At 42.6% G+C, this 26,661-nt stretch overlaps 1 protein-coding gene across 9 annotated transcripts in view; it reads right to left on the minus strand.

Moving 5' to 3' along the window:
* The window catches only part of LOC119550586 (nephrin), a 62,394-nt gene that overhangs the window by 31,483 nt on the left and 4,250 nt on the right, over positions 1-26,661 (minus strand). For 6 of the 9 annotated variants that reach the window (XM_037859389.1, XM_037859383.1, XM_037859382.1 and 3 more), the window contains exons 2-3: positions 24,794-25,155; positions 21,184-21,204 (exon numbers count right to left, since the gene is read on the minus strand). In XM_037859389.1, the coding sequence (XP_037715317.1) occupies positions 21,184-21,204; positions 24,794-24,935 (163 nt within the window). In that variant the 5' untranslated portion in view covers positions 24,936-25,155. The remainder of the gene's footprint in view (positions 1-21,183; positions 21,205-24,793; positions 25,156-26,661) is intronic. The other 3 variants (XM_037859384.1, XM_037859388.1, XM_037859386.1) reach the window with 1 other exon arrangement.

Consider the following 26,661-nt stretch of genomic DNA (forward strand, 5'->3'; position numbering starts at 1 on the left):
AAACACAATAAAAGACCAAAATCATTGATTATCGATAATTTAGGCCATGTTCTATGGAGGGGGCAGTTCCGTTTTAGCCACAGCTGGCCGGCTGTGTGTGCGTTAGCCAGAATAAACAAATGGAAATGGGCCGGAAAAACAGAGGAAAAATCTATTAACGCCCGGATTATTAACGTCACACTATAAGTAATTTATACGTTAATTATGCGTGGCTGAATGAGGGGAAGAAGGCCTTAATTATAATGGGTTTGTGTGGCGGGAAGAAGATGCCGCCTGGCAGCAATGAACTACATACCACACTTGCAGTGCGCCCTAAGATATGCAGTGAAATGTGGGCAAAGGCAAACACATGAGACCGCAGCGCCCGACTTTTCCACTTTCTCCGCCTTTCACTGCTTTCCTCCGAGATAGCAGACTTAAAACTAGGCGGGTAAAAGTAACAGCCTGACATATTAGGACTAATGTCGCCTCAGCAAGATTCCGGGCTCGAGTCGCTGGAGAAAACTGAGCAAGCAACTTGAGGAGCGACAATGCTGATGTGTGTAGGCTTGTGTGTGCGAACACTATGCATAACTAAGGCTGCAAATGATAAACCTGCAGGGGGAAAATAAAAGTGGGGGCTGCCTAAGTGGAAAGTATGTCAAGCTCAGTGACACAATAAGAACACACCGAGGGGTTGAAACTAAAGCAGGGGGCTGGGGAAAGTGCCACGTGCAAATTATAAGCCTGCATGTGTCGTCTATATCATCATCATCATCATGTGGTTCTTGTTCTTGTACTTATTCTCGTTGCCGTTCTGGTTCTTTCGTGCGCCTGCGATTATCTAAGCCCACTCCTTACGACCGTGTTGCCTTTTCTTTGGCATTGCGCATACGACGCGTACGCCAGCCAGCGCCCACTAAATGCGTTTATTAATGCTTCTCCTTGGCCTAATTCGCAACACTTGTGCGTCGTCGTCGTCGTCGTCGTCGTCGTCGTCGGCATCGTCGTCATTTACATGCATACATCATTTTGCATACATGATGTATTGTTGGCTCTCCATTCCACTGAGCTTACCGAGCTTATGCTCCTGCTGCCGGCATTCCGTGCCCCGTATTCCCCGAGCCATTGTGCCGACCCGAATGTCAGTGCGGAAAAACAAAGGCAACAGCGGCAGCGGCATCAGGGCATAACAATGATAATAAAGGCGACAGGCTCGGCAAGGAGCAGGCAAGGAGCTGCGACAGATGTCCTTGCTGCCAGGTGGGTACTGCGAGGCCCAGGCTTTCGCTCAGGTTCAGACCAGCCCATAATAAAGACAAATGCTCGGCGAAACTTGCACAGGACACATAATTAACACGGGAAAAGAGCTGGCAGAGGATCGGGTTTTTGTTCCAGCGTTGAAATTGCTTTGAACTGCACCTGCCCCCCCCCCCCCCCCCCCCCCTACACAAGGATGTTGCATAATGACATCCTACAAAGAAAAGGATGCCTCAAGAAGGCTTAATTTAACGCACGCAAAGCGATGAAAGGTGAAATAGTATAAGCTGGTACCTGGCATAGTGGTAATAAATATGCGACAGTGAGATACACAATCTAAGTCTTAAAATGTAGAAGGTATGCAGATCCTAAGCCAGTAAAGTTTTACCAAATATATTAAATGCAGTCTAGACCTAAGTAATCCCAAGCCGCTTTAAGCAAATCATTTAAGTGAATAACAAAGATTTGGAATAAATGCCATGAATTTTGTATTTATAAGTTGCACTTGCAAAAATAAGCAAGGACTTTTCTAGAACAATTCTTTTGCCTTTTTCCCTTGTGTAATCCATTTACTCGCAGTTACGCCGCAAACACTCATCATCGACTTTTAAGTGACCCCGATGGCTTGTTGCTCTCCTCGAAATTTAATAGGATCCCGAAAGATAAATCTCAGCCGGCAAATCGTGACCTGCTACACACACACTGCCCAACCGCTCAAGCCCCATGATCTTTGGCCCCTGTCCCTGGATATCCCTTCTTTGTTAATAGCCGTCAGTCAGGGGAGCACAACATTAATCAAATTTTCAACCGAAAAATTCTCCAAGTCGTGCTCGCCAGACAATCGAAAAAGTTTGCACGGTCCGAGGAGCCGTCTCCTTCCAACCCGCTAGCTCCTCAGATAAGCCCATTTAGCAACGTTGTCATTTCTCTTGTTTCGTAACGTTGATTTCATTTTATTGTTGCCTGTCGGCCCGGGATTCCTCAACCCCCAGACCCCCAAAGAGCCAGTCTACTTCTACTTCCCATCTTCCAGTTAGCGCACGCCTGTCATAAATCTTGTTTTGAATGTCCTGCCAGCGTTGATATCGCCATGGAGGTTGGGTGTGAGGGGGGGGGCTTGAGGACTCATCGATTCGCTTGCATACCCACACACAAATTTTGGTATACAGCATATATAGCCATGGCAACACATTAAATTAGTACACTTGATCGAGCAAAAAATATTTATGGCAAAGCGAGACCAGCGGCCCAGTTGATGATTCGATGGGCTAAAGGGCCGCTTCAAGGACACGGACGGCCCTCCCCCTCCCGGAAAATGGGTGGCGGCGGTACAATTGGGGGGTTGACGGGTGCCGAGTCAACTGTTTCCATAGAACGGCGCATTGTGAATGTTATAAATCTCGAACGCAAATTGACTGTGCAACGTTGCGACGCCTTTTGAAGTGGGGTTGTTTCAGCTGGCCAGTGTTGGGAAGGGGTCCTACAAGCATCCAGGGGCCGCAAACATTTTTGGACTGCCCGAATGTCTGGTTCCGTTCCGCAGATAGGCTTTTGATTGGCATTTTATGTCTGCTCGTCGCTACTCTTGACTTATGTTTCATTAATTTGTATCATTTTTATTGGGTCTAACAAGGGGCTCCCGATATGGATAATTGACCAGATGGGTTCTTAGATTGTGAAAAGGTTATAAAAGTCATGGTGCTTACATTTCAATGCTCTCGAACCTTTATATTTAATGTGTATTCAGAGGAGTCATGACGATATTATTGCCAGGCTTCAGAAGTGTTGTAAAAGTGGGTATAACAGAATACCAGACTTTTGAAATTGATTTATTTACAGTAAGTTTACAACTTTTGTCAGGTTTGTTTTGAAGGTATCAATTTTGTTGAAATCTAGTATTTTAAGAGAAACTCTAAGAATCAATAGAGTTTAAACTTAATTAACAGAACTTAAAATACATCTTCAAATATAAAAAGCCCTTGAGAAGTGTTGTAAAAGTGCTCATAGCAAAATACCAAACTTAATATCAACCTATTAAAAATGCATTGTTAACAGTAAGTTTTAAATTTGTTTAACTCATAGGTGTCAACTATTTTGTAAAGTAGTATTTTAAGATGAACTCTAAGAAAGTCTATCGTTTGCATTTAAGTAACAGAATTTTAATTCAATCTTAAATGAATTAAGCCCCCGAGAAGTGTTGTAAAAGTGCGCATAACAAAATACCAAACGTATTATATTAGTATTAAAATTGCTTTGTTAACTGTGGGTCTTAAATTTGGTGAATTCATAGGTGTCAATTTTTTTGTAAAGTAGTATTTTAAGAGAAACTCTGAGAAATTCTTTTGTTTGCACTTAAGTAAAACAATTTAACATACATCTTTAAATGTATTTAAGCACTTTACATAAATTAGCAGTATCGATATCCCCTTCATGTTATAAGTCAACTTTCTCTTTCGTTTCTCCTCTGTAATTGAGTATTCGCACTCAATTATTATTAATCCATATTTAACTTGTATATATGCTGAAAATAAATCAAAGGCCGAATGAACTGCCCTGACGCCACACTTTTCGATTGTGCGAGTTGGAAATTCGCAAAGGTATGATTTCTGCAGCTGGCACCGTTTGCGATCTCCGTCACCGGCAGACGTTGAATGTTTGCTGTGGCAGAGCTGGCTGCGGAAAACATCTCGAGCGCTTACACAAAATCGGCAAGGCCTTAATGTATCCACTCGAATTTGTTTCTGGCATCTCCTGAATTTTCGCCACGCCAGACAAACAGACAGTCAGACAGAATCGAGAGCGCTCTTCATAAATGCATTTTATGAATTCGATGAATTTTGTATACAGCCAACATGGGGAAAGTGGGTGCAGTGGGCATGGGCTCAGGACCCAGAGCCGGGTTTCCTGCATATTTAAGCAGCGTCAGGCAAATGAATGAAAGTCTCTTGCCGCATTCCAGGGGCTTTGGATGCGCTGGCATGGCCACCGCCGAGCACTACCTGTCATATGCAAACGAAATTAAAATGCACTACAACGTCAGAGGCGGCAGGGAAAAAGTGCGCACGAATGCATAAATAAGTGAAGTGCTTCGGCATACTCCATTGAATGGCACTCGAAACTATGCAACACATCCGCATTTGCATCCGCATCCACATCCGCATCCGCATCCGGCGGAGACAAACGAAAGTATTTATGCCCGATATGGTGGGAGTGAGAGTGAGAGTTCTCCGTCGAAGAACAAGGAACACTTTAGTATGTCAATGGGCACAAATGAAGAGCCAGCTGCAGGTGGGCTAAAAGGTAAAAAAGGAGACACATTTAAATTGCAAACATAAATACCAACAGCGCATATAAAATGCAGAATACTTTTATTATTTGTGTACTCCGGAGTTGCCCTAAAACCCCGCACAAATAGAGTGCATTTAAAATGCCAAGTCCCTAAATGGGTCAAACAACTTTTAAAGCGAGGCACGTAAATCGAAAGTGGGCGATCCGGGGCGAAAGTAAAGTGCATATGCCGCACCCACTCAAGTCGCGACAATGCGTATACGCCATGTTGTTCGGCGAAGCAAAGGGAAGGAAAGCGATGTGCTGGGCAGATGGAAAGCCTAATGCAATCGGGTTAGACAAACAGCCCGGCGGAGTGGTGGGAAAAGCCTGGTGTATGGGCCTGCTGGAACCAACATTCGCCAGCTGGCAGTAATTTGTTCCTGGGCATCGCTCTACATCAAGGGGAAATACCCTTTTGGATACCATGTTGATTTGCCGCGCTCTGAATTAGCATTGTGCCGGACTCAACCGCTGACTAGGCACAAAAAGCATCCAGCAGGACCCATGTTAGTGTCCTGGTGCGGTTTTAAATGTGTTTTTATTGATTTTGCTGAACACACGCCTTTGGCTGGCATTCGGCGTATACTTTTGGGTCGAGAGGCAGTTGCCAAATTGAAAACTGCACGCCCACAAAATAAATTTAGCAAAGGCATGTAGATGGCATCGGGAAAAAAACCTGGCAATGTCCAGGATACCCACCACTCGCTTCCGGCTCCTTGCCATAGTCCCCCCTTTCTCCACCCCTTACTTATCCATGCCGCCCCAGGGTTATTTGTTGAGTTTTGTAAAATTTATGCTTGGCAGCAAGTCAAAATGGGTAGGAGCTGCGGTCGAGGTAAGGTCTAAAGCCTGTGGGGTCTTCGTTTTCCCTTTTTTCCACACATTTTTTCCGGTGTCCCATATGGCAGGCAGAGCAATTCCCATATAAATTTAATGCGCCAACAGGCAAAAGAAATGTGTGTCCTCCAAGGGATCCTGACTATGACTTAATGCACAGGCAACATAAAAATTGCATTAAGCGCACCGAGAATTATGCAACACAGCCGGATCGTGAAGCAATCTATTCCTGGGCCCAGCGGCTGGGACCAAAGTGAGTCGCCTTGGTGAAAGTAGCTTGCTGAGGAGCTAAGGTTGTATATATATGGTTATCCAACGGAATAAGCTAATTTTACACATGATAGGCCTCGGTGATTCGTTCAGCTGGAAACGGGGTTACGCCTGCATTTCCCGACCCCAAAGCCCTTCAGCTGCACAAATGACTTGGTACAAAAGGATCCGGCCTTAGCACATCATAATACTTTGCTAATGCTGTCCCAACCACTTCAAGTGGGCCCGAGTTTGCCCTGCTGGGCCCCCATTTGACATTTATACGGAATGATTTCTTAAAGCGCTTCCCGTTGAGTGGACCTTTGGGTCAAGTTAATGGACTAGAAATCGCCGGCGCAACGGGAGCAACAGTCCTGTTTCCAAAAAACCAAAAAAAAAAAAAGGATAAAACATTGTAGCAGTGAATAATGCGCATAATAAAGTGTCCAAAACATTTGTTTTCCTTTTGCCAGTCCCCGCTTTTTCGGATTTCTCCACTCTGAGCTGGCCTTTTTATTTGGCACAACTTTCGAAACCAAATGATGGAGGGAAGGATGCGGGGAGGGCGGGGGCGTGTGCGGCTGGCCTAAGTTTCAAATTGCTTTAAATTTGTTGTAATGGCGCTTTAAGTAGTTTTCCCTTTTGGCCCGTTGATTTATGGGCGCAAAGCGGGGGAAAGTCACCAATTTTTTGATGCAGCATATTTCAGTAATGGCAATAAATGTGGCCATAAATTGGGCAAAAGAAAAAGAGTGGGAATCGATAGTGCGATAGTGTTTTTTCAAGAGCGGTTAAAGCTTAAATTGCAAATCCAATACAAGTTCGGTGGCAATTAGCTGAGCTCGCCCCTTGTCTTTCCCAGCGACCCCCAAAAGCCGTTGGGTAAATATTGATGAACTGAACAACAGAATCGAGGCCAAAGCACAGCTCAGCGATGGAAAAATGGCACAAAAAAGCAGCTTACACAAATATCATGCCACATACGTGTGCACCCACACACATGTACGTGTAGATATACATATAGATGTGGCAGACACAAGAGGCAGTCAACTGTCTAGTCAACTTCCGGCCATAGAAATTAAATGCGCACCACGCACATGTGACCCATGTTGGTATTGCTCGCTCTGCTGCTTATGTGTTTGCTCAAACATAAACACTGCGGCACTAGTGTGAGTGATGTGTGTCTGTGTGCGCCGCAAATAAATATTGCATAAAGTCAAATAGGATGGGCCCGTGCTCGCCGAAACAGCCGCAGAGCCGGCAACATCAACATAAAACATAAACAGACGTATTAGCAGCAAATCATTTAGATATACGCAACCGGAGAAGGGAGGAATTAGCAAAGGGAGCTCCATCGGGCGACTAACCGGCTAACTAACCTTGTGAAAGGCAGCGAGTGATAAACAAACTGGACGAGAGGGTCCTACGAGGGGGTCTATAAACTCGTTATTATGGGTGGGATAAATGTAGCAACTCTATTTAACTCACCTTTGAATTTTTCTTTAAGTGGTGTTAGACTTAAATTATTTATTCAACACGGCATACCTAGCGAAATTCGAAATCCAATCAAATATTGTTGATTTAATACATTTGAAGCTTGTGTACTCAAGTACATAATTTGGAACGATGTGTAAAAATTCAAAATATTAGTCAGTTTAAGAAGTAAGTTCTGCTAAGGAAAATATTTCAATATATTTTTAATTGTTAGTTTGATAATTTAATTCTTTCGGTGTACCTGGTTAACTAGTTAGCTTAAATCAAAACTCATTTTCACCTATTGCTTTAACACGATTTTAATAAGCAAGGTGATAATAAATTGGTTGAATTTTGTAATCTAAAATTGTCTTCCGAGGAATGTTTAATATGATTTTCAAAAGAATTTGATTAAATTGCTTGCAGAATAGGATATATCAGGATATTTGATTTGAAATTTGTCAATCAAAGTCAGCAGGCCAGCTAGTATGGTCTTAAAAATCCAAAAAAATCTCGTTTGGTAGGAGGAGATTTCAGAGACACCCTCAAAAGAAACGACCTTATATCATCGTTTTAACTCGCGTAGGTGCCTGCCCTGCTCCAATCTAATATTGTGAATTGGATACATGTTTCAAGGACAGCAACCTCTGGCCGAAATTCCATCCAGTGGACCACAGTCTGGAGGCATTTCGTTGGTGTGCTCCTTTGACTTTTGGCCAGGCGCCTCCAGCTCCAACTCGGCTAATTATGCCGGCAATAAAAACTCGTCTCAAAACGCTGTGAGCATGTGTGTGAGCCTTCCCTTTTGTGGAAAGATGGATGCCTGGAAACGCACACACACACACACACAGATAGCTATTTTTGGGGCTGGCTTTCACACACTGGGCTTCCTCTTCTTCTTCCTCCAGCGCCACAGGAAACGGGCAGCTGTGCGAAATTCTTCAACTAAAATTGCAAAACTTTTCCCCCACAAAACTGTTTTGTGAGTGCCTGTGCTTGTGTGTGTGAAAAATGGCCAAATAGCAACTAATATGGCGCACATTAATTACGACAAAATGGCGCTAATGTCGTCAGTGCTCAGCCACCCACACACACAAACACACACACACACTGCCATAGGCACGCACTTCCGGTTCGGGGCATTCATTAGTATGCGTGTCGCAATGCGCGTTTTTCAACAGCGCCACATTTTCGCTTTCAATGGAAAGCAAAAAGGACTTTCAACGCTTTTATGGCCATCAGCTAGAAGTCATTTCACCATTTCGCGACCTATGATTGAGCATGATTGAACGAAAAGCTGGCGATTTTTAATTGATGCAATACCGATAAATTCCGTTGCCTTTCAAAATTGCGTTGTATGCATTGATCTATGCGCGGATTTAGCCCCCTTACACTCGAACAAAATTGTTTCATTGTTTGTTTTATCCATCCACCGGCATCCAATATTCAACACGGATTGTTGGTGTTGTTATTGCAGCTGTTGTTGTGGCCTGTTTGTATGGGTTCGTTTAGGTGTGAAAAGGCGTTTTGTGCGAATGCTATGGACAACAAACCCCCTACCCCAGGATTTGCGGACCTATATCAACGGGGATATGGCCCCAACGTTGGCTGTAAAAACATTCCCGAAATATACCCGCTTTATGCCATAGTTTCCGCTTCCCTTCATTTTTTTGTTACCTTATTAACCAAACAATGCACGTAGGCGGTAGGCGGCATAAATAATGCCGATGGCTGGCCAAAACATGACCCTATATATCAGCCATAAACGAGTATACTTTGCATTGTCTGCGTGGCCGGCTTTTTGAAAGGGAATCAAGCCACGCGACGACACGCCCCCGGGATGCGGCGTAAATATGGTTATCGGAAAAGGTAGCTGCCGTGACATAATATTTTCATCTTATTTTTCTTTTGCCAAAAATAAAACCACAAAGCGAGCAAATAAACCCGCAAACATTCGCCCAGACAGCCCGACAATCAGACACAAAGTAGCCCCACATTTGTTGGGGTTTTCTTTCTATCCGAATGGAAAAGGGGAATAAAAACATTTGCATCTGGCAGTCAGGACAACGGGAGCAACAGATGGAAAATGGGAAAACCCGGCAGATTATTGAAGGGAGCAGGCCGGAACGATTCCAGTTTTCTGCGCCCGGTTGGTTGACTAGGCGACTGCTTTGATGTGCCGCCGCCTGTAACATCTTTTGCTATCGGATCGGATTTATTTTGCCAGCATTGGAAATAAATCTTCTTTGACGGCCAGCATTTTTGTGTTATTACAACGAATTTCTCAGTAATACGAATCGATCATTAGGTAAAAGCGCATCAATTAGGCCTGGCTGAGTCCGTAAGTATTTTTCCAGGGAATCGAAAGAGCACGCCTAAAAAGCGGCAAATCCTCAACATTGATTTAACCATATCTCCGGGCGGGGACAATAAAGTCAAGCAAGGAGTGCAAGCAACAACAGATTCGCTGGGCCAAACAAACGTTAAAGGTACGAAATGGGGCCAACTGAGAGCCCCTTTTGAGCCCGAAACGCCATGTGGGAAAAGCGCCTCTGACAAAGGCGACTTGCGAAAACAATTGTTGAAGCAAAGTGCGTGCGGTGCAGAGGAAAGTCGGAAAGGAAAGCTCCTCTGAGACCCTTTTCCTCCTCCCGTCACGTGCTGGCTCTCATAAACATCCATGTGGGCGGGAGTTTTCGTTTTTGTTGGCCCTCAGAAGGACCTCACATGGCACGTCCTGAGCCCCACTGTTGCTTCACTCGCGCCTTTTGCTTTTAATGTCAGCCACAAAAGCTCCAGGAGCCATTGCCATTCTCTTTGCCGTTGTTATGCGCGAGCTCACACGCACTCCCACCAGCAACCACGCCCCTAAAAGCCCCTTTCTCGCCCTGTCTTAAGTATTTTGTACAATTTTAAAATGCTACTTTCACGCCAAATTTAATCTGAATGACATTTGGGGGCGAAACTAGCGCCAAACAATGAACGAAAGCCCTGATTGTGTTTAAAGATGTGACCTAACGTCTGGTTAAGTACGTTTTGTTGCTAGATTGCTTTGAAATTACAGGTAGCACTGGCACGAACTTTCCATTTCAAAAAGCTTAAGTACCGGTTAGACCCTACAGTTAACTCTTAACATACATATGTTAGGCCAATCAAATCTTAGCATTCAACCTTTAATAGACAATATTAAACTTAGTCAGTTACGTTTACAGATTATATTTACGCTACCTTTCTTCAAAAATTAATTTTCCAAAGTTTAAGTACTGGTTAAACGCTACAGTTAACTTTTAAGTCTTGTTATGCCAACCACATCTTACAATTCAACCTTGAATATATAATATCACACTTAGTCAGCTACAATCATGGGTTACATTGGTACTATTTTTAATTAAATAGAACATTTTATTTAAAAAAATTTAAGTGACGGTTAAAACCTTCGGTTAACTTGTATGATCTGTTGTGCCAACCCCATCTTGAAACTCGACCCTGAATAGATAATATCACACTCTGTCAGCTACAATTACAGATTACATTGGCACTATTATTGGTAAAATAATAAATTGTATTGCATTTTAAAAGGTTTAAGTACCGTTTAAACTGTCGGTTAACGTGGAAGACCTGTTGTGCCAGCCACATCTTAAAACTCAACCGTAAACAGACTATACCAAAGTTGCCCACTTTCATTAAAGTCCCCTTGACGGTTTAAGAGACATTTGACGCATTCTTAGACAAGTCGAAAGCCAAGAGATTAATGGAATTGGCATTGAAAAACTCCAGACAGCCGAGCATACTTATGTGGAAGCCAAACGGAATGTTCACAAAGAGATGATGCCCAAATTGATAAATATCAAATTAAAAATGCCGCAAAAAAAGCAGAGATTATAAAACCAAAGAGGACAAATAAAGTCTCATAAACGGCCATAAACGACGGCAGTGTTTTTGTTATTATTGCCTAGCTGAAAAAATAAATAATTGGCTAGAAACAATGGCCATAAATGCAAGGGGGCGAGAGCATATGAAAGCCGATTTGGCCACAGACAATTTTGCAATTTAAAATAAATAATTCGTGGTGGTGTGAGTGGGTGTGTGGTTGTGTGTGTGCTGTGTGTTTGTGTGCGGTAATACCCACACATGTGTGTGCGCAGATTGCAGTCGGCAGATTAGCTCCTTACAAACTCCATGGCCATGGCCTCTCTGTTTAGCCACTGATAATGGACGCGGGTCTGGTGGCGAAGATTAATGGCCTTTGTGCGTCTAATTTCGATTTAACGAAATTTATTTTTGATTGCCAGACAATAAGTCAGGCAAATTAAATGGATAAAGCGACTTGACATGGGTTGGCCAAAGGTTAGAGCTGAATTATTGCGGCCCAAAGGGGGAATTATACAGATTTAATTCCCAGGAGCGCTCCTAAATGCCTGTCTCATCTGTTTCCGCCTCCATTTAAATTACCAACCGAAGACATTCAATCATTTTTCAAACACATTTTTGGCGGCTCATATTTCAAAGGTAAATATGGTTATTGCAATGGTAAAAAAAAGTATACCCGAAAAAACCCCCAACTTGAGCTGAGCACCGAGTGGTGCACATATATGTAAATGGCATTTTGTAGGGCCTGTGCCTTTGAAGGCCGGACACCGAATGCAATTTGAGTCAACTCTTGTCGGGATTCGCTTGCCTGAACAACAATGTGGGTGGTCAGGATGTGGGTTTTGTCAGTGGCGTTGGCCCAGCATTTTGCATGGGGATCAGACCGCAGGACTACGACGACAATTTGTTGTTGCTGCCGTTGCTGGCCTGTTGTCGTGAAAAGCCAAAAATGGGTTATATATTCTAGGCAGAGACACAAAAGCTGCGTTGACAAGGGCCACCTACGAAACAGCAGTTGAACTTTTGACCCCCGCCACGACAATGGGAAATGGAATGGTAAGGGGGAAAGGGCGAAGGGGGATGTACTCTTCAGGACATGCTGGACATGGGCAACGAGACGGAACCTAAACCAAACGGATCCCAGGTCCGGCAGCAAGAATTTACGAAAAATAACTGAAAAATTTACATAATTTCCAGACGAGTTTTCTCAAAGCGTGTGTGTGTTTGTGTGTATGCTTGTGTGTGTGTGCACTGGCTGTGTAAAATGCTCATAAATAAATGAACATGGCAATGGCCCACAGCCTAGTTGCAGTCCATCTACCATCCAGTACCATCCAGTACCATACAGACCCCCTGCTTTTTGGCCAAGTCAGTGGCCTCAGCCGGACTGGTCGTTTATGGCGCGTTGAAACAGCTCAGAAATAACATGAAATAAATAATAACTTTTTCTGCACGACTTTGCCATGGCGGCAGCAGGCCCTCGGATTTCTTTTTGCCGCTCTCGCCCTCTGAGTTAATTAAAATTTAAAAGCAGCCGCACTCGTGCGGGAATTGCAATTGCAATCGCCATGTCCCGGCAACAATCTACAATGTACCATGTACCATGTACAATGTGCCCCTGTACAAGTTGTGCCCTGTAACTGTTACTATTATGGCTGCAACTGCTGCCGTTGTTACGGCCATTGTTACTGTTACTGTTATGGGCTAGTGGCGATGTCGAGGTTTCACAACACGCTTTTTACAAACGCGATTTAAAAGGGAAACCAGGAAAAAAAGTTCGAAACAAATTTGCAAAAATTCCTCTTTCTCAGAAAAACTAATTTTCATTTTAATAATTCCCTTAACGCTCGCCTAAACATCAGGTTATTGAACCTTTGATTGAAAAAGAACAACTATGATCTATTTCTGTATTGACAAAATGAGCCAAGTTTAATAAATACATAAAACAGATAAAAATACAGCCAAAATTAATATTTCCTACAAAATAACGTTTCCAATTTTTACTTAACCTGCTAGGTAAGCTAAACTTTCGGTTAAGTTGTCATATGATAGTGGCGATGTCGAGGTTTTACAACACGCTTTTTACAAACGCGATTTAAAAGGGAGACCAGGAAAATAGTTGGGAACTAACTCCCAACTAATTTGCATTTCAATAGTTCTCTTACCGCTCTCCTAACCATCAGGTTATTGAACCTCTGGTTAAAAAATAACAATACGGAACTTACTCTGTATAGATAAAATAAACCAAATTCAATAAATAGATAATACAGATAAAATTACTGCAAATAATAATGTTTCCTATAAAATAACTTTAAGATTTTAACTTAACCTGTTAGGCTAGCTTAACTTTCGGTTAAGTATGTAATGCACTAGTGGCTATGTCGAGGTTTCACAACACGTTTTTTTACAAAAGCGAGTTAAAAGAGAAAACCAGGAAAGCTTAAGAAAAAGTTTGAAAAAATTACTGTTTCTCAGAAAAACCAATATTTGCCTAACCATCAGTTTATTGAACCACCTCTGGTTAATAAAACAGTTATAAACTATTTATGTAGATAAAATATTAACAAAAATTAAGAAAATAAATATAACAAATACTGAAAAATTATAATTTCCTAGAAAAAATCTATTTGATCTTTTCATTAACCGTTAGGCATTCAAACTTTCGTTACATCACTAACCTTTAGTTTTTTTAACTCTCACAAGTTTCGACGTATCTTCAACCCATCTTAAATCAAGAAAAGTAAGTACCTAAAAAATGGCAAAATTGTTGTTCCTAATAAAACAAACATTTTACATTAATGCTGTGCAGCTGTCAAAGTTTCGCATGGCCAAAAGGACCAACTTGGCATTGGCATTGGCATTGGCAAGACAAAGCGCTAAACTGACAGGTTAATAATCTCGACTCGATAATCGACAGCCCGCCAGGACCCATGCCACAGATGACAGCCTGAAAGGGCCGGCACAATGTCGGCACAGATAACACGAGGTCCTTACATCCAAACACTACCCCCCCCACACACACCCACTCACACACACGTGGAATCGAAGGACTCGAATCCTGGGCAGGCGGAGAATGTGGCTGTTTGTGTGCGTGTCAACAAAGAGCTTATTAACGTGCCGCAGACAGCAATTGGGAATTCCTGGGAAATGCTCGTCGCCTTATCTGCGCTCCGATGTTCGCTCTGCTGATTGGCAAATATTTCAATTATTTTTTCATTTCGTTCAATGAAATGTGGCCCGGGCATCGCGATGAAATTTCTACGCGATTTGGCGAAACAACGACGGCAAACAAAAACGCATTTATAAATCTCATCCAGCAAATACAAAGTAAAATGCTTCGTTATTTATGGACCTCTCTCCATTTTTTCTTGTTTTTTTTTTTTTGTGTTTTCTGACCCCCCATCTATTTGTCTCTCCTTTTTTTCGGTTAAGGGAAATTGTCAGGCGAATGACACATATTTGGAGGGCTGGCCAGCGGGAAAAAATTCAAAATAAAATCATAAATTTATTAAAATGCACCAGACAGCAGCCGCTCCCAGTTCGCTTCTCTTCTGGGGCATAAAGCAAAATAAATGTTCATGTGTATGCAATGAAATTTACATGCAAAATTTAAAAAACCCAACCAGACCTCTCTGTCCCCGATGCGAAATATGCATGCATATGCATATGGGAGGGGGAATATTTGACATATAACCGCGTCGGTTTTACAGCGTCATTTCTGGTTTTGTTGAAATATTAAAATGGATGACGCACAGAAAATGCATATGGCTGGACCAAAACCCCCTCTTCGGCACCAGGCCACTCAGACAAAAAAAACATCATCCAACATCCAACCGCTACATTTGTAAAAATACACACTTTTAGTGCCGGCAAATATTTGCTTAATCGATTTATTATTTGTTGCACAATTTCATAATGAAGCCGCATTAATAATGCCACAGAAGCCTTTATGCCTGCATGAAAAATTCATGTGGCGAATGTCATGCCGTTTGTGACACACATTTCGAGCCAGGCGCAATGAAATTTTCAAAGATTTTTTATGTGAGCACAGGAGAGAAATATTTTTTTTAATAAACATTCCAGCCATTTCGCTGATCAATAAAACTCACTGAGCTATAATATCTTTCGTTATCTATTTATTGGATAAAATATGATCAAAAGCCAGCTGGTTCCGTAAGTCGCACTCAACTTGTCAAAAGTGCTCGCAAAACTTTCTTCTCGCCCCTCGGGAAGGCCCACCTGAGCTTTGGCCACCTGTCTAAACTCCTTTTCAACGCCACCTTGTTGCTGGCCCGTTACGCCTCTTTTGTTTGGCTTTGATTTAACATTTTGTCCGTTTACTTTGGAGTTTAACTGGTGGTAGACGCACGACAGTGGCGGTCCGTTGTTAGCCCGATCCTTTGGGCCAACTCCCGCCAGGACCTCCGTCAGGACGCCACCGCCAATCCTCAATCCCATTTCCCGCTGCCTGCATTTTTCTACACTTTCACGTTGGCAATTTCATTTGGCCCGGGTCTCAGTGGGAGTTCAAGCTGAAATGTGCTTTTGGTGTTCTCCACTCTTTGCTCTCCGGTTCGGAGTACTATATCCTTATTTTTTTAAACCCATTTTTATACCCGTTACTCGTAGAGTAAAAGGGTATACTAGATTCGTCGAAAAGTATGTAACAGGTAGAAGGAAGCGCTTTCGACCCTATATATATATATATATATTCTTGGTCAGGATCACAAGCGGAGTCGTCCTTCTGCGATCTCGAAAGCTATTAAAGCTACAAAGTTGGGATTTGGCATGCAGATTCTTGAGGTTCTTGCGCAAAGCAAGTTTTTTTCACTCTAACGCCCACAATCACCCATAACCTGTTTAGCGTAAATGGGTTTTTGTTCTGATAATCAATACCACTCCATATTCCGAAAATTGCTTAAATCGGACAATTCATTAAAAAGTTATAAGCAAATAAGGTGTGCAATCATGAAAACAGCCGATTTGTTGCATGCATATCTCCATCTCCCTCGCTCTCCTTTTAGCTGAGTAAGGGGTATCTAACAGTCGAGGCCGTCGACTATAGCGTTCTTTCTTGTTATACATCCTTTCCCTGTTCGCCGAGCTACTTGGCTACCGTGTCCTGTGGCCCAGAGAGTTCCACGCGTAACTTGACTATACTTCGACTGCAACTGGAGTTGTGTGCCACGCCCACCCCGGACTCCTCCGCCTCCAACTCCTCCAGCTGAAGAGAGTTGACAACTTTTTTTGCTGTCGCCGCGCTGTTTTAGTTTCAGTTTTTTAAGTATAGTTGGTTTTAGTTGCTGTGCCACGCCATGTTTTCATTTTCCAGCACGCTTTTGCCGGGCTTTTTTGCCCCATCGTCGTGTTGCACAAAGTTAAATGTTTCTGCGCAGCCGGGCGGCACAAATGCGAAATGGCAACAAACAATTTGAAGCAATAAAATAAAGAGAGCATATGAAGTGGGTGGACTAGCGGCAGCTACAGGGCATAATATCTGGGAAATAAAAGCGAAATTGAATTGTAAAATTTTTATTGTGCTGTCGAGGAGCCCAGCGCTAGTCGCAGCCATTAGCCCAAGTTGCAGTTTTAATTCACGTTACTATACCCAACCGCAAAAACAATGGCCATTCAGAACTCGGGACTCGGCACTTGCAGCAACTTAATCAAATTTCCACTTGGCCGGCGGGCAAAAACCAGAAATTTAATCAGGCCCAACTCGGCGATACCCTGTAGCGAGGTAGGTATAAGGTTTTTGCACATTCGATCCCGACAAATCCAAACCCACTCGTTGGCAAATCTTCGCCTGCTGCTCTGGCCAACAATTACATGTTTAATTAACTTTTGTTATGACTGGCGTGGCGTCCTTCCACCCCGCACACCCTGGCTCCTCTAATTAGAAAAGTGCAACAACTGTCGGCCAGATTGCTGAATTAAATACTCCAGGGTGGACCAAGGGGGGAGCAGGGTGGACCGGTTGCAAGGACTCCTGCTGCTGATGCCACATCAAAGGATGTGCAGCTCGACTCCATTCAGCCCGGTCGAATTTTAATTTAGGTTTTGTATGCAAATGACCCTAAATGTTGTATAACAATTGGGGGAGCGTTCGAGATTTTTGGCTACATTCTTGGCCGACAAATTGTTATGAATGTCCTAGTGCATCGCATCCTTGCGATGGTGTGTGCCCAGGGCTTTGGTCCTTTAGGCATGACATGTGCAACTGCAAGTTACAGTTGCCATTTGCGGAACTTTGTCAAGGCATCACGTGGCTTTGGAGTCTTAAGCCCTTAAGGTTCGGCCCCAGCAGAAGGCCTACTTCGTCCCTCTCGTCCTTCTTGTCCTTTCTCTATATCCCGGTGCATATATGTGTGTGTGTGGGACTAAAGCTTTATGATTAGTGCAACCAGGAAGGGGATTTTCAAGCACTAATTGTCTGGAATTTCTTTGGATCCCTGGTGTAAGTGCACAGGGCTTACGTTGGAAATCAATAAGAAGTTATGTGTCTCTCGCACCAAGTTTTCCCTCTTTAAACACATATGTGCAGTAGGTTCTGCATACTTTTTGAGTTTAATATGCAGTATAAGCATCTGTGTGGGTGAGGCAATTTTACGAGATTTATTGAAAGAGATTTATTGGTAAAGTCTTGTTTGCTAGTTTTGTTATTTTACTGGATTTACCATGTGCTTCTCAGCTATAAAGTGGCTTACGTTTATGGGTATGTAAGGGTATGTATTAAAATATGTATATTAATATTTTTATGTAACTTAGGTCAGTTCTTCTTCAACTGTTGCTTTTTGCCAGAGCCGAAAGCGCTTTTAAAATCCCCTGTTTATAAAGTCACGACAACTTAAGTATGCAAATCCTCGACAGCGACAACAACTGCCAAAGATTAATGAAAAACTTTGGCATTTTTCGGGAATTTTTCATGAGCCGCATCTGATTTGGGTTTGGGGGCAAGGCCTTAAAGAGAGGGCCACGCGGCTCTTTAGCATACGAAACGAGACAGGACATGCACGAAGGAGCTGACAGGACCCGTGGGCGGATGAAGGACCACTCAAAGGTGGGCGGGCAGGGGAGTCTGAGTCAACTGTTTATTTATTTATTATGCGGCCAGCACTAAACTGTAACTAAAAACAAGATTCCAGCCCGACTGCCAACACATGATGTCTACACATGTCGGGCGAAGGGATCGCAAAGTAGGGACTGGTCCGGGCCAAACATCTCCAGTTGACGTTGACGCCACTTTGATATATTATGCACGCTTGAGGCCAGCAACAAATAATCAAGTATCAAATTCCACACGGAATGCTAACGAAAGCACACCCAAAACACAACCAACCGCACAGGCAAAGCGATTTTTTTTTTGGGCCACCAGGGAGAGGGCTACAATTTGGGGTTCCATCTGCGATGGCTGCCGTCTTAAGCTGTCAGCCAAATGAGGGCAGGCCGCAAATTTGGTAGGAACGAAGCACACACAAAGACAAGCTCGCAGGTATCCGCCGCAGTTACATCTTTTGATTCGGTACTTGCACAGGGAAAAAATTAGATTTGGTATTAGGCTGAGAAAACGAGGAAGGAAGCTAGTTTCGGCAAGCCGAAGTTTATATGCCCTTGCAGGTTGAGCCATACCATGCAATTAAAATCTCATGTATATTACAGAAGCCGTACATTCGGAAGAATTGTTTATAAATATACCTATAGTTCTTATGAGAGCTATATGATACATACAAAAATGTATATTCTGAAATCTTAAAATAATACTATACCCCCGAGTAAAAGAAATTTGATCAAAAACCACTGAGATATAATATTCTTAATATTATTTTCTCATGAATTTTCCGATAATTCCTATGATATAGCCGATTAAATGTTATTCGAAATTCTGAAGTCGTAAAAAGGAGCTCTAACCCAGAGTAAAAGAGAATTTGTTCAAAAACAAGCATTCTTGAATATGTTTCTATTATTTTTAAGATCATTCTTATAAGATTGGGACCGTTGCGATCAATAGAAAGAAGAGTTTTGGAAAAGTTTCATCCCGACAACTTTAAAACTAAGATTTCAGTTTGCGTAGAATCTAACGGACGGACAAACGGACAGATAAACGGACAAACGGACGGACAGATATGAACGCAACCTTAAGAAACGATCGTGCAAGATGGATATTTTCTAAGATACCAGATAACTTCAATGCCAAATTTAAATATTTTTCCCTGCCTGTGCTTACAGCGCGTGTGGCAAAGGAACAATCAGGGGCATGGCAACATCCTTCGGCGGCTGGCCGGGCTAGTTTGCCTGAGCCCTTGGCTTCCTCACAGACCTGGTCCGAAGTCGGTCTAAGCCGATTAGCATGGCATAATAGTTGCCAGTTGCCGACAATAAACTTGCCAACTGGACGGGGAGTTGTCTGATTTTTCTTGTTGATTTTACGGGGGAATGCGGACATAACTCGGCAGTGTCGACGACACGGAGCACATGGGAAACTCATCTGGTGCGGCAGACAGCAAATGCCATTCCATTTCCCATTTCTCTGCATGCTGCGGAATTTGCGTGGAAATCTCTTAAGTCAGACATGGAGATTCGTAAGGAAAACTGTTTTGTCATTTCTAGAGGCCTGCCTTCATCTGTCGCAAGGCATTTGCTTTATTTGTGTTCTGTTCTCGCTTTCTCGGTGTGATTTATTAATGTGGTTGGCTTTTATTTCCCTGGCCCGCTAAGCTTTATTTGTTCATTAGTGAGTCTGTGGGTCGTGGCCGGGTTTCTGGCTCCATGGGATTCATTCTATTGAAAATGGCATTGGAAGCTCACCGTCTGAGCCCAACTCGATCCCGTTCGATGGGCTTAGCCACTAAGCCGAACAAGGACTGAAAACTCTTTAATGGCTCGCCGCCAGGACCCGAAATGAATTTATCTCGCTCTTTTCACACCGCCTTGATATCTGCGAACTGTCAGGCATAATGAGTGCAAATAAATTTCAAGTAGGCTTAAAATTTTCCACTTTTTTGCCCCGCCAATTGCTTGGGCTTCTGGCTCCTTGGCATTGAATGTAACCGCAGAAATTCATATACAAAAATAACACGGGCGATAAGAGGGCAAAAAGTGCCATGAATAACAGCCAAGGGAAATGCGGTCGAGGGGCTCTACGCTTGAGGAGTAAGCAAAATGAATTCTATTTAATATTTTGGGTGAAATTTGCGCAATTTTGTTGTGTATGAGTGTTTGCTTTTTGCCACCCACCATCCACCACCCATCACAAATATAGAAACATCAACAAGAAGGGGGCGGCGTGGCCCACTGCCTTTTTGTGACGCACTCGAGGGGCAGATGATAAATGTCCTTGCCAAGCCATGAAATGAATGAAGTATGGCCACGCATTTATGTGTGGCCAAAGGCAAACAGGCCCAGTTTCCCGGGGCCAAACAAAGAGCAAAGAAAACCTGACAACACAGAGGCCGAAAATCACGACAAAAATGGAGTGAGATGGAGGGTTGGCGACAGTCGCTTTTTCCTTTGAAGCCGCCGCCGAAACACTTCCACGGCCTAGTGGGCCACTCTCCCGGCGGCCAGGACTTTCTGGCCAGGACTCCAGAGCCAATCGCCAATGCCATTGCCCAGAGAAGGAAAAAAATCGAGGAAAGTAAGGGAAAACTCTTGACAAACTGAACCGAACTGGCGCTGCTTGTCATTCATCGCGCTGTCAGCTGGCTTCCTGCTGCACTGGAATTTTCAGTCTCTTCGGGCTAAGTTCGAGGGAAAGTTTTTTCGGTCAACTACACGCACACGTTGCGAAGGACTTTGACCAGCTGAAAGTTGTTTTGGTATTTTTTCTTTTACCCTGGTGTCTTTTCGCTTTTTTCTGGGCTTTTTTCTGTCTTTTTCCCTGGGTTTTCTCTGCTTTTCCCCGGCTTACTGCTATCCATTCGGAATCTTGACTTTTCCCTTGGCCAGCTCGCCTTACAAAAGCTGATTTTTTAGCTGCTTTGATGCCTTCGACTGTGTGGGTTCGTGTTTGTATTCATGTTGTGGGCGTGGCAGCAGCTGTTGCCACCGCCCCTTGCGTTTATGCCCGTTCAATCGGATGGGCAAACTGTTTGGGTTGTCCTGGCTTAAAGACCAATAATATTTGTTTAGCTTAAAGGCCGCATAAATTAGGTGGTTTGAAAATAAATTGAGTGGTCATCAACTTACCAGCTAAAAGTAATAGAAGGGCTGCAAGTAAATAAAAGGAAAATAAGCGTGTAAATTAAAAACAAATAATACATAAATAATAAAAATGCTAAGCTTAAGTGATTATAAGTAACAAATATTAAACAGAAATAAAATATTTAACAAATAGTTACACTTAAATAATAAAATGTAGCAAATATGGAATTAGTGAAATGATAAATGAGAGGCTTTAAGGCCAGTAAACTTGGGAATATTTGCTAAGCATAATTGGAAACTTCAGAGAGACTTAATTCTGCCAAAATCCGAGGAAAACAAATCGCATCTAGTGCGTAGTTGTTGAACCGAAACCCAGTTACCAGCCTCACATGCATTCAACCTCCAGTTGCTCGGCTAAATATCTTGTAAATCTGGCGTTAAAGCCTTTGGGAAAGTTGGCCAACACCAGCTCAGATACAGACATCTGAATCGAAGTTTACAGAGCTCGGGCCGAAACTTAACTCATCAGATATGCCTCTAAATAAGCATTTATAAAGCTGCGCTGCCAAACTTTTGCCCAAGAACACACAGACAGAACAACAGCGGCAAATCGGAGCGGCAAGCCAAACATAATTTCCAAGTTTTTGGCCAAAATGTTGAGTAGGTTGTTTTCATAGAAATGCGATAAATACTTTTCCTAGCCAGCTTAGCAGGCAAACGGCCGGAACTATGTACTTCAGAGGAAGTGGTGGCGTGTGGCGAAGTTAACTTGGAAAACATTAAAATGCCAAAGTGAAAAGTTTCGGCCAGTTGGATGGTTGGCTGGTTGGCTGGTTGGCTGGTTGGATGGCTGACTGGCTGGCGCAACAACGAAATTCAATTGAAAACATATAAAATCTGAATTTATGAAGAGCCGACATGGCCCACATGCGGACCACACCAGCAATTTGCGTCAGTTGGAAACTTTGCCATCAAAAGGCCGAGCAGGCAAGTGGAACAATATGCACCCAGGCCCCGGGCGTTAAACCGCTGCACTGCCAGGACGTTTGTTTGACTTGGACTTTGGCTTTGACTTTGACTTTGTGGGGAGGGGGTTGGCTATAAGGAGATGCCTTGGCCTGGCCAAGAGTCCTGGCCAAATTACACAAGCCCACATGGCGTATGCGTGATCTCAGGCCTGGCTCCCACTCGCTTTCCGGGTTAATTGAGATGGAAACAGAACCGACCAATAGATAACTATTCCCAGAACCTGGACACTCTTTCTTGCCTCTGACAGGGGCCTGTGAACTTGGCCCAATGCTAATGTACCCATCTACTCCAGAAACTTTTCGATGGCCGAAAAGTTTGGCAAGTTTGTTTCGCATTTCTGTGGCTTTCGTCGCCGCTCGTTTAGCACTCAAAGTGGAGCCCCCAGGCTTCGAGCTTATTTATTAGCCACATTTTATTATTTGCCAGGGAAAGTGATGGCCCAAAGGAAAGTTCTCGCCATACCCGAACAACAGCTGTCAGCTGCTTCGATTAAAAGGATTTTTTTTGGAAACCGCGATTCGCATCGATTCGAAATCGATTTCAAATCCATAACAATTTGGCTTAATTTGCACGCATAAAACCGAAAATTTCATTTACTCAATAATGCAGCGACAAAAGCCTCGCTTTGTCAGCCCACAAAGGCAAGCGAAAACGCAATTTTCTTTACACACAATAAACTTTATGTTGATTGAATAAAAGTTGCGCCAGGCCCACGCACACATGAAGACACGCACTTACACAAGGACGAACGTGAGTATATATGTGTGTACATGTAAACGCACACATAGAGAAGACTAATGGAAAGCAAACTTTTCATTTTAAATTAACTTTCGAACACAAAGGAAAAAGACACATTATCAGTTCGATATGGCCATCGCAAATTGTTCATTTCATTTTGGTTCCATTAAAATAGTTTTATTACTGCCGTTACAGCGAACTCTACATATATTAAAAATAAAACAATCAAAACGACCCTTATCGAGGCAGTTTTATTTCGATTCTCATCACTTTTCGATAGCATTTCATACAACATGTAAATTGTTATTAGGTGGCATAGTAACCATTTAGTTTTAAACACTTTTATATTTAGGCACAAGTCCTAAAAAAGATTGGCGACTAACTTGTATATTTAAATTTTAAAGTACTTAAAAGATATGGCTAACATTTTTTAAAGACCATTGCTAATGATACCATTGCAATATGCTATCAAAAATATATTTATGTTATTATTATAAAACAAGGAAGAACGCTATAGTCGAGTACCTCGACTATCAGATACCCGTTACTCAGCTAAAGGGACCAAAGGAAAATGGAGATATGCAAGCAGCAAATGCGCCACCTACCGGCGGTAGACAGATTTAAGCGTTGTGGGCATTAGAGTGGGCGTGGCAAAGTTTTTTTTTAAATCAATCGATAGGTATTGACGAGACCAATACATTTCAGTTTAAATTTTGTATCTACCATGAAAATTGTGGGCGCCACAGACTTGGGCGGTTTGTGGGCGTTGGAGTGGGCGTGGCATATTCGCGTAATAAACTTGCGCTGCGCTCAAGCCTACGGAATCTAAATCTTAAAACTCGTTTCTCTATCTTTGATATTTTCCGAGATATCCGCGTTCATATTTACGATTTTTTGAAGTTTGTGGGCGGTTTGTGGGCGTTAAAGTGGGCGTGGCAAACTTTTTTTTAGGTCAGTCGGTAGGTATTGATGAGAACAATACATTTCAGTTAAAATTTTTGTTCTAGGATCAAAACTGTAGGAGCCACAGTTTTGGGCGGTTTGTGGGCGTTAGAGTGGGCGTGGCACTCTTTTGAAACAAACTTGCGCTGCGCAGGAATCTCAGCAATCTGCATGCCTAATCCCAGTATTGTAGCTCTTATAGTTTCCAAGATCTCAGCGTTCATACGGACAGACGGACAGACGGACAGACGGACAGACGGACAGACGGACAGACGGACAGACGGACATGGCTAGATCGACTCGGCTAGTGATCCTGATCAAGAATATATATACTTTATGGGGTCGGAAACGCTTCCTTCTGCCTGTTACATACTTTCCGACGAATCTAGTATACCCTTTTACTCTACGAGTAACGGGTATAACAACCTTCAAAAATATAGGTATACCTTTCATACCCATAAAAATTCTAAATCAATTGATTTACAATTTCACCATCTAACTTTAATATTTCACTTTTGACTACTCTTTGAGTACTTTTATTTATAACTAAATTTAATCTTAAAGAAATTAGTGTCTTCATAATATAACTTATAATATTATATTTTTAAGGGCTTGGGTATAAATAGCGTTGCCTTAGCTAATGATAACTGCTTCTTATTTGAAAATGACTTAAATATTGCAATATAGATAACGGTTACAAATATTTTAAAGTGAGTTTAAAGCTTAAAATAATTACCATCTGATTTTTAAATATTTATTTTTTTGGGTCTAAATAGCCTGGCTTAAGTTGATTTGAAACCCAATGGCTCTATACAGAAAATATCGTTATTTTCTTATAGATAACTTTGTGATGAAATGGAATTTCGGGAAATCAACAAGCTATTCTTAAATTCTAGTTATAAATCCTAGTTCCATGTTAGTAAATATAAAATGATGGGTCACTCACCGTTCTCCTCCTCGATGTTCCGCGTCATCGTCGTCGAGGAGCTGACGCGGACGCGAGACGCCGCCGCCGCTTGGCCATTTAGGGCAGACAGGACGAGCAGGCAGAGCGGCAGGGAGAGCCAGCGGCTGCAGGACCTGCCCATGATGATGGTCCAGCCCTCGATCCTGCAGGCAATATTCTGGTATGTGGATGAGGGAGTTGAGGGGGCAGGTGATGGCCGGGTATCCTGATGCTCCTGCACCGGTGTTGCCTACTTTCCGGCTTAAAAACCTTTCACACTTTGCACTGCTAGCATTTTTCGAAGGTGGTTCATTTACGCGATTTATTTTTGCCTCAATTCGATTTAAATTATTTCGCAAATGCTGCAAAGAGTGAGACAGAGAGGGAAAGTCGGCAGTTGAAGAGAGAGGCATATGTAGGTGCAAAATTTGTTGACATCCCCATAAATAAAGCAAAACAATGGCAGGCCAAATAATAAAATATAGTACAATTTTATGCCATTTTTTGGGTAATTACAGTTTGCCGTTTCTGTTGCCCTGGTAAAATTCATTTAATTGCCTTTATTTTCGGTTTGGCAAATTTGTAGGCAAATTCATTGCACTTTCACCGACATGCAAACATGCAAATGTAATTTATGTGATTTTTACAAATTTTATTGGGTTAATTTGTTTGTCTTTTAAATTTATGGCATTTATAAACGAGCGTTATTTATGCCCCGGCAATTGTTAATTCGCGCTGCAAAATCAAATCGAATTACACACAATCAAATGCGGCGCAGATGCAGATATCAGATTATGTTACTTTAAGAGCAATTAAACAAAGGAAATGTATCCGACAAGGAAATGTATCTGCATAAAGTGCGATGTCTTGGGTAGACAGCTACAAATCACAGCGCATTTAGCCATTTTGTCAACCGCCCGACAGCACGTACACCTCAATATTTTAAAACATATTTCTGTCTTCCGCCACGGGGCTCTTTTAATTAAAGATTATTTATAACTCGCAGCCCCGAGTGCGCGAGCTGTGAGAAATCATTTCGAATGCCGCCTGCGTACATATTTGTTATAATTTATGTGGCCCATATAAATGACTAACAACACACGACGACCAACTGGCAAAGGAGCCTCCCAGAAACTCCCGGGAGTTCTGGATGGGAAATGGCCGTGAATGGATGGTAGTATACCAAAACATGTGCCAAAGTATCCGCGCGTGTAGATCTTTAAGCGGGGAGAAAAAGCCGGGGGACTACGGCAAAAAGCCGGAGAAACGTGCCAGCATCAAAGTTCAATATGACGATGATGGCACTGCCAGAAGTCGGTTCCCTCTGAGGAGCTAACGAGTGCAAATTTCTCTTCTTGTTTTTCTCCAGCATTCCTTTGCTTTCCTCGCTCGGCGGCGTCTCGGTCTGGCAGTGCTTTTACTTTTACGTTGCAAAAAACCCAATAAACGATAAACAGGAAAGCGGAAATCGGAAACTGTACACGCTCATCTTTCTAGACTTCACACAGACTGGCTCAAATATCACAGTAACGGGACACTGGGAAAAAAAACTAGTCAACACAAACAATACTGGTGGAGATTGTTGGTAAAATACCATAAAGGTTAAGTCCTGATACACGATATTCAACTTATTTAAGTTTAAAATGATATCTCACGCAAGAGTTTGATAAAACATACTTTATGTAAGGTTGGATCATAACCATTTAAGGAAAAAGTATAACTTATTAGATACTTTATATATGGCATAGAAAGCAGATCCAAAAACAATTAGAATTTGACAAAACATACTTTATGTAAGGTGAGATCATAAGGACTTGAAAAAGAGTATTATTTATTAGATACTTTCTATATGGCATAGAAAGCAGATC

This window comes from Drosophila subpulchrella, chromosome 2R, assembly GCF_014743375.2.
Source record: "Drosophila subpulchrella strain 33 F10 #4 breed RU33 chromosome 2R, RU_Dsub_v1.1 Primary Assembly, whole genome shotgun sequence".
NCBI classification, from domain to species: Eukaryota; Metazoa; Arthropoda; class Insecta; order Diptera; family Drosophilidae; genus Drosophila; species Drosophila subpulchrella.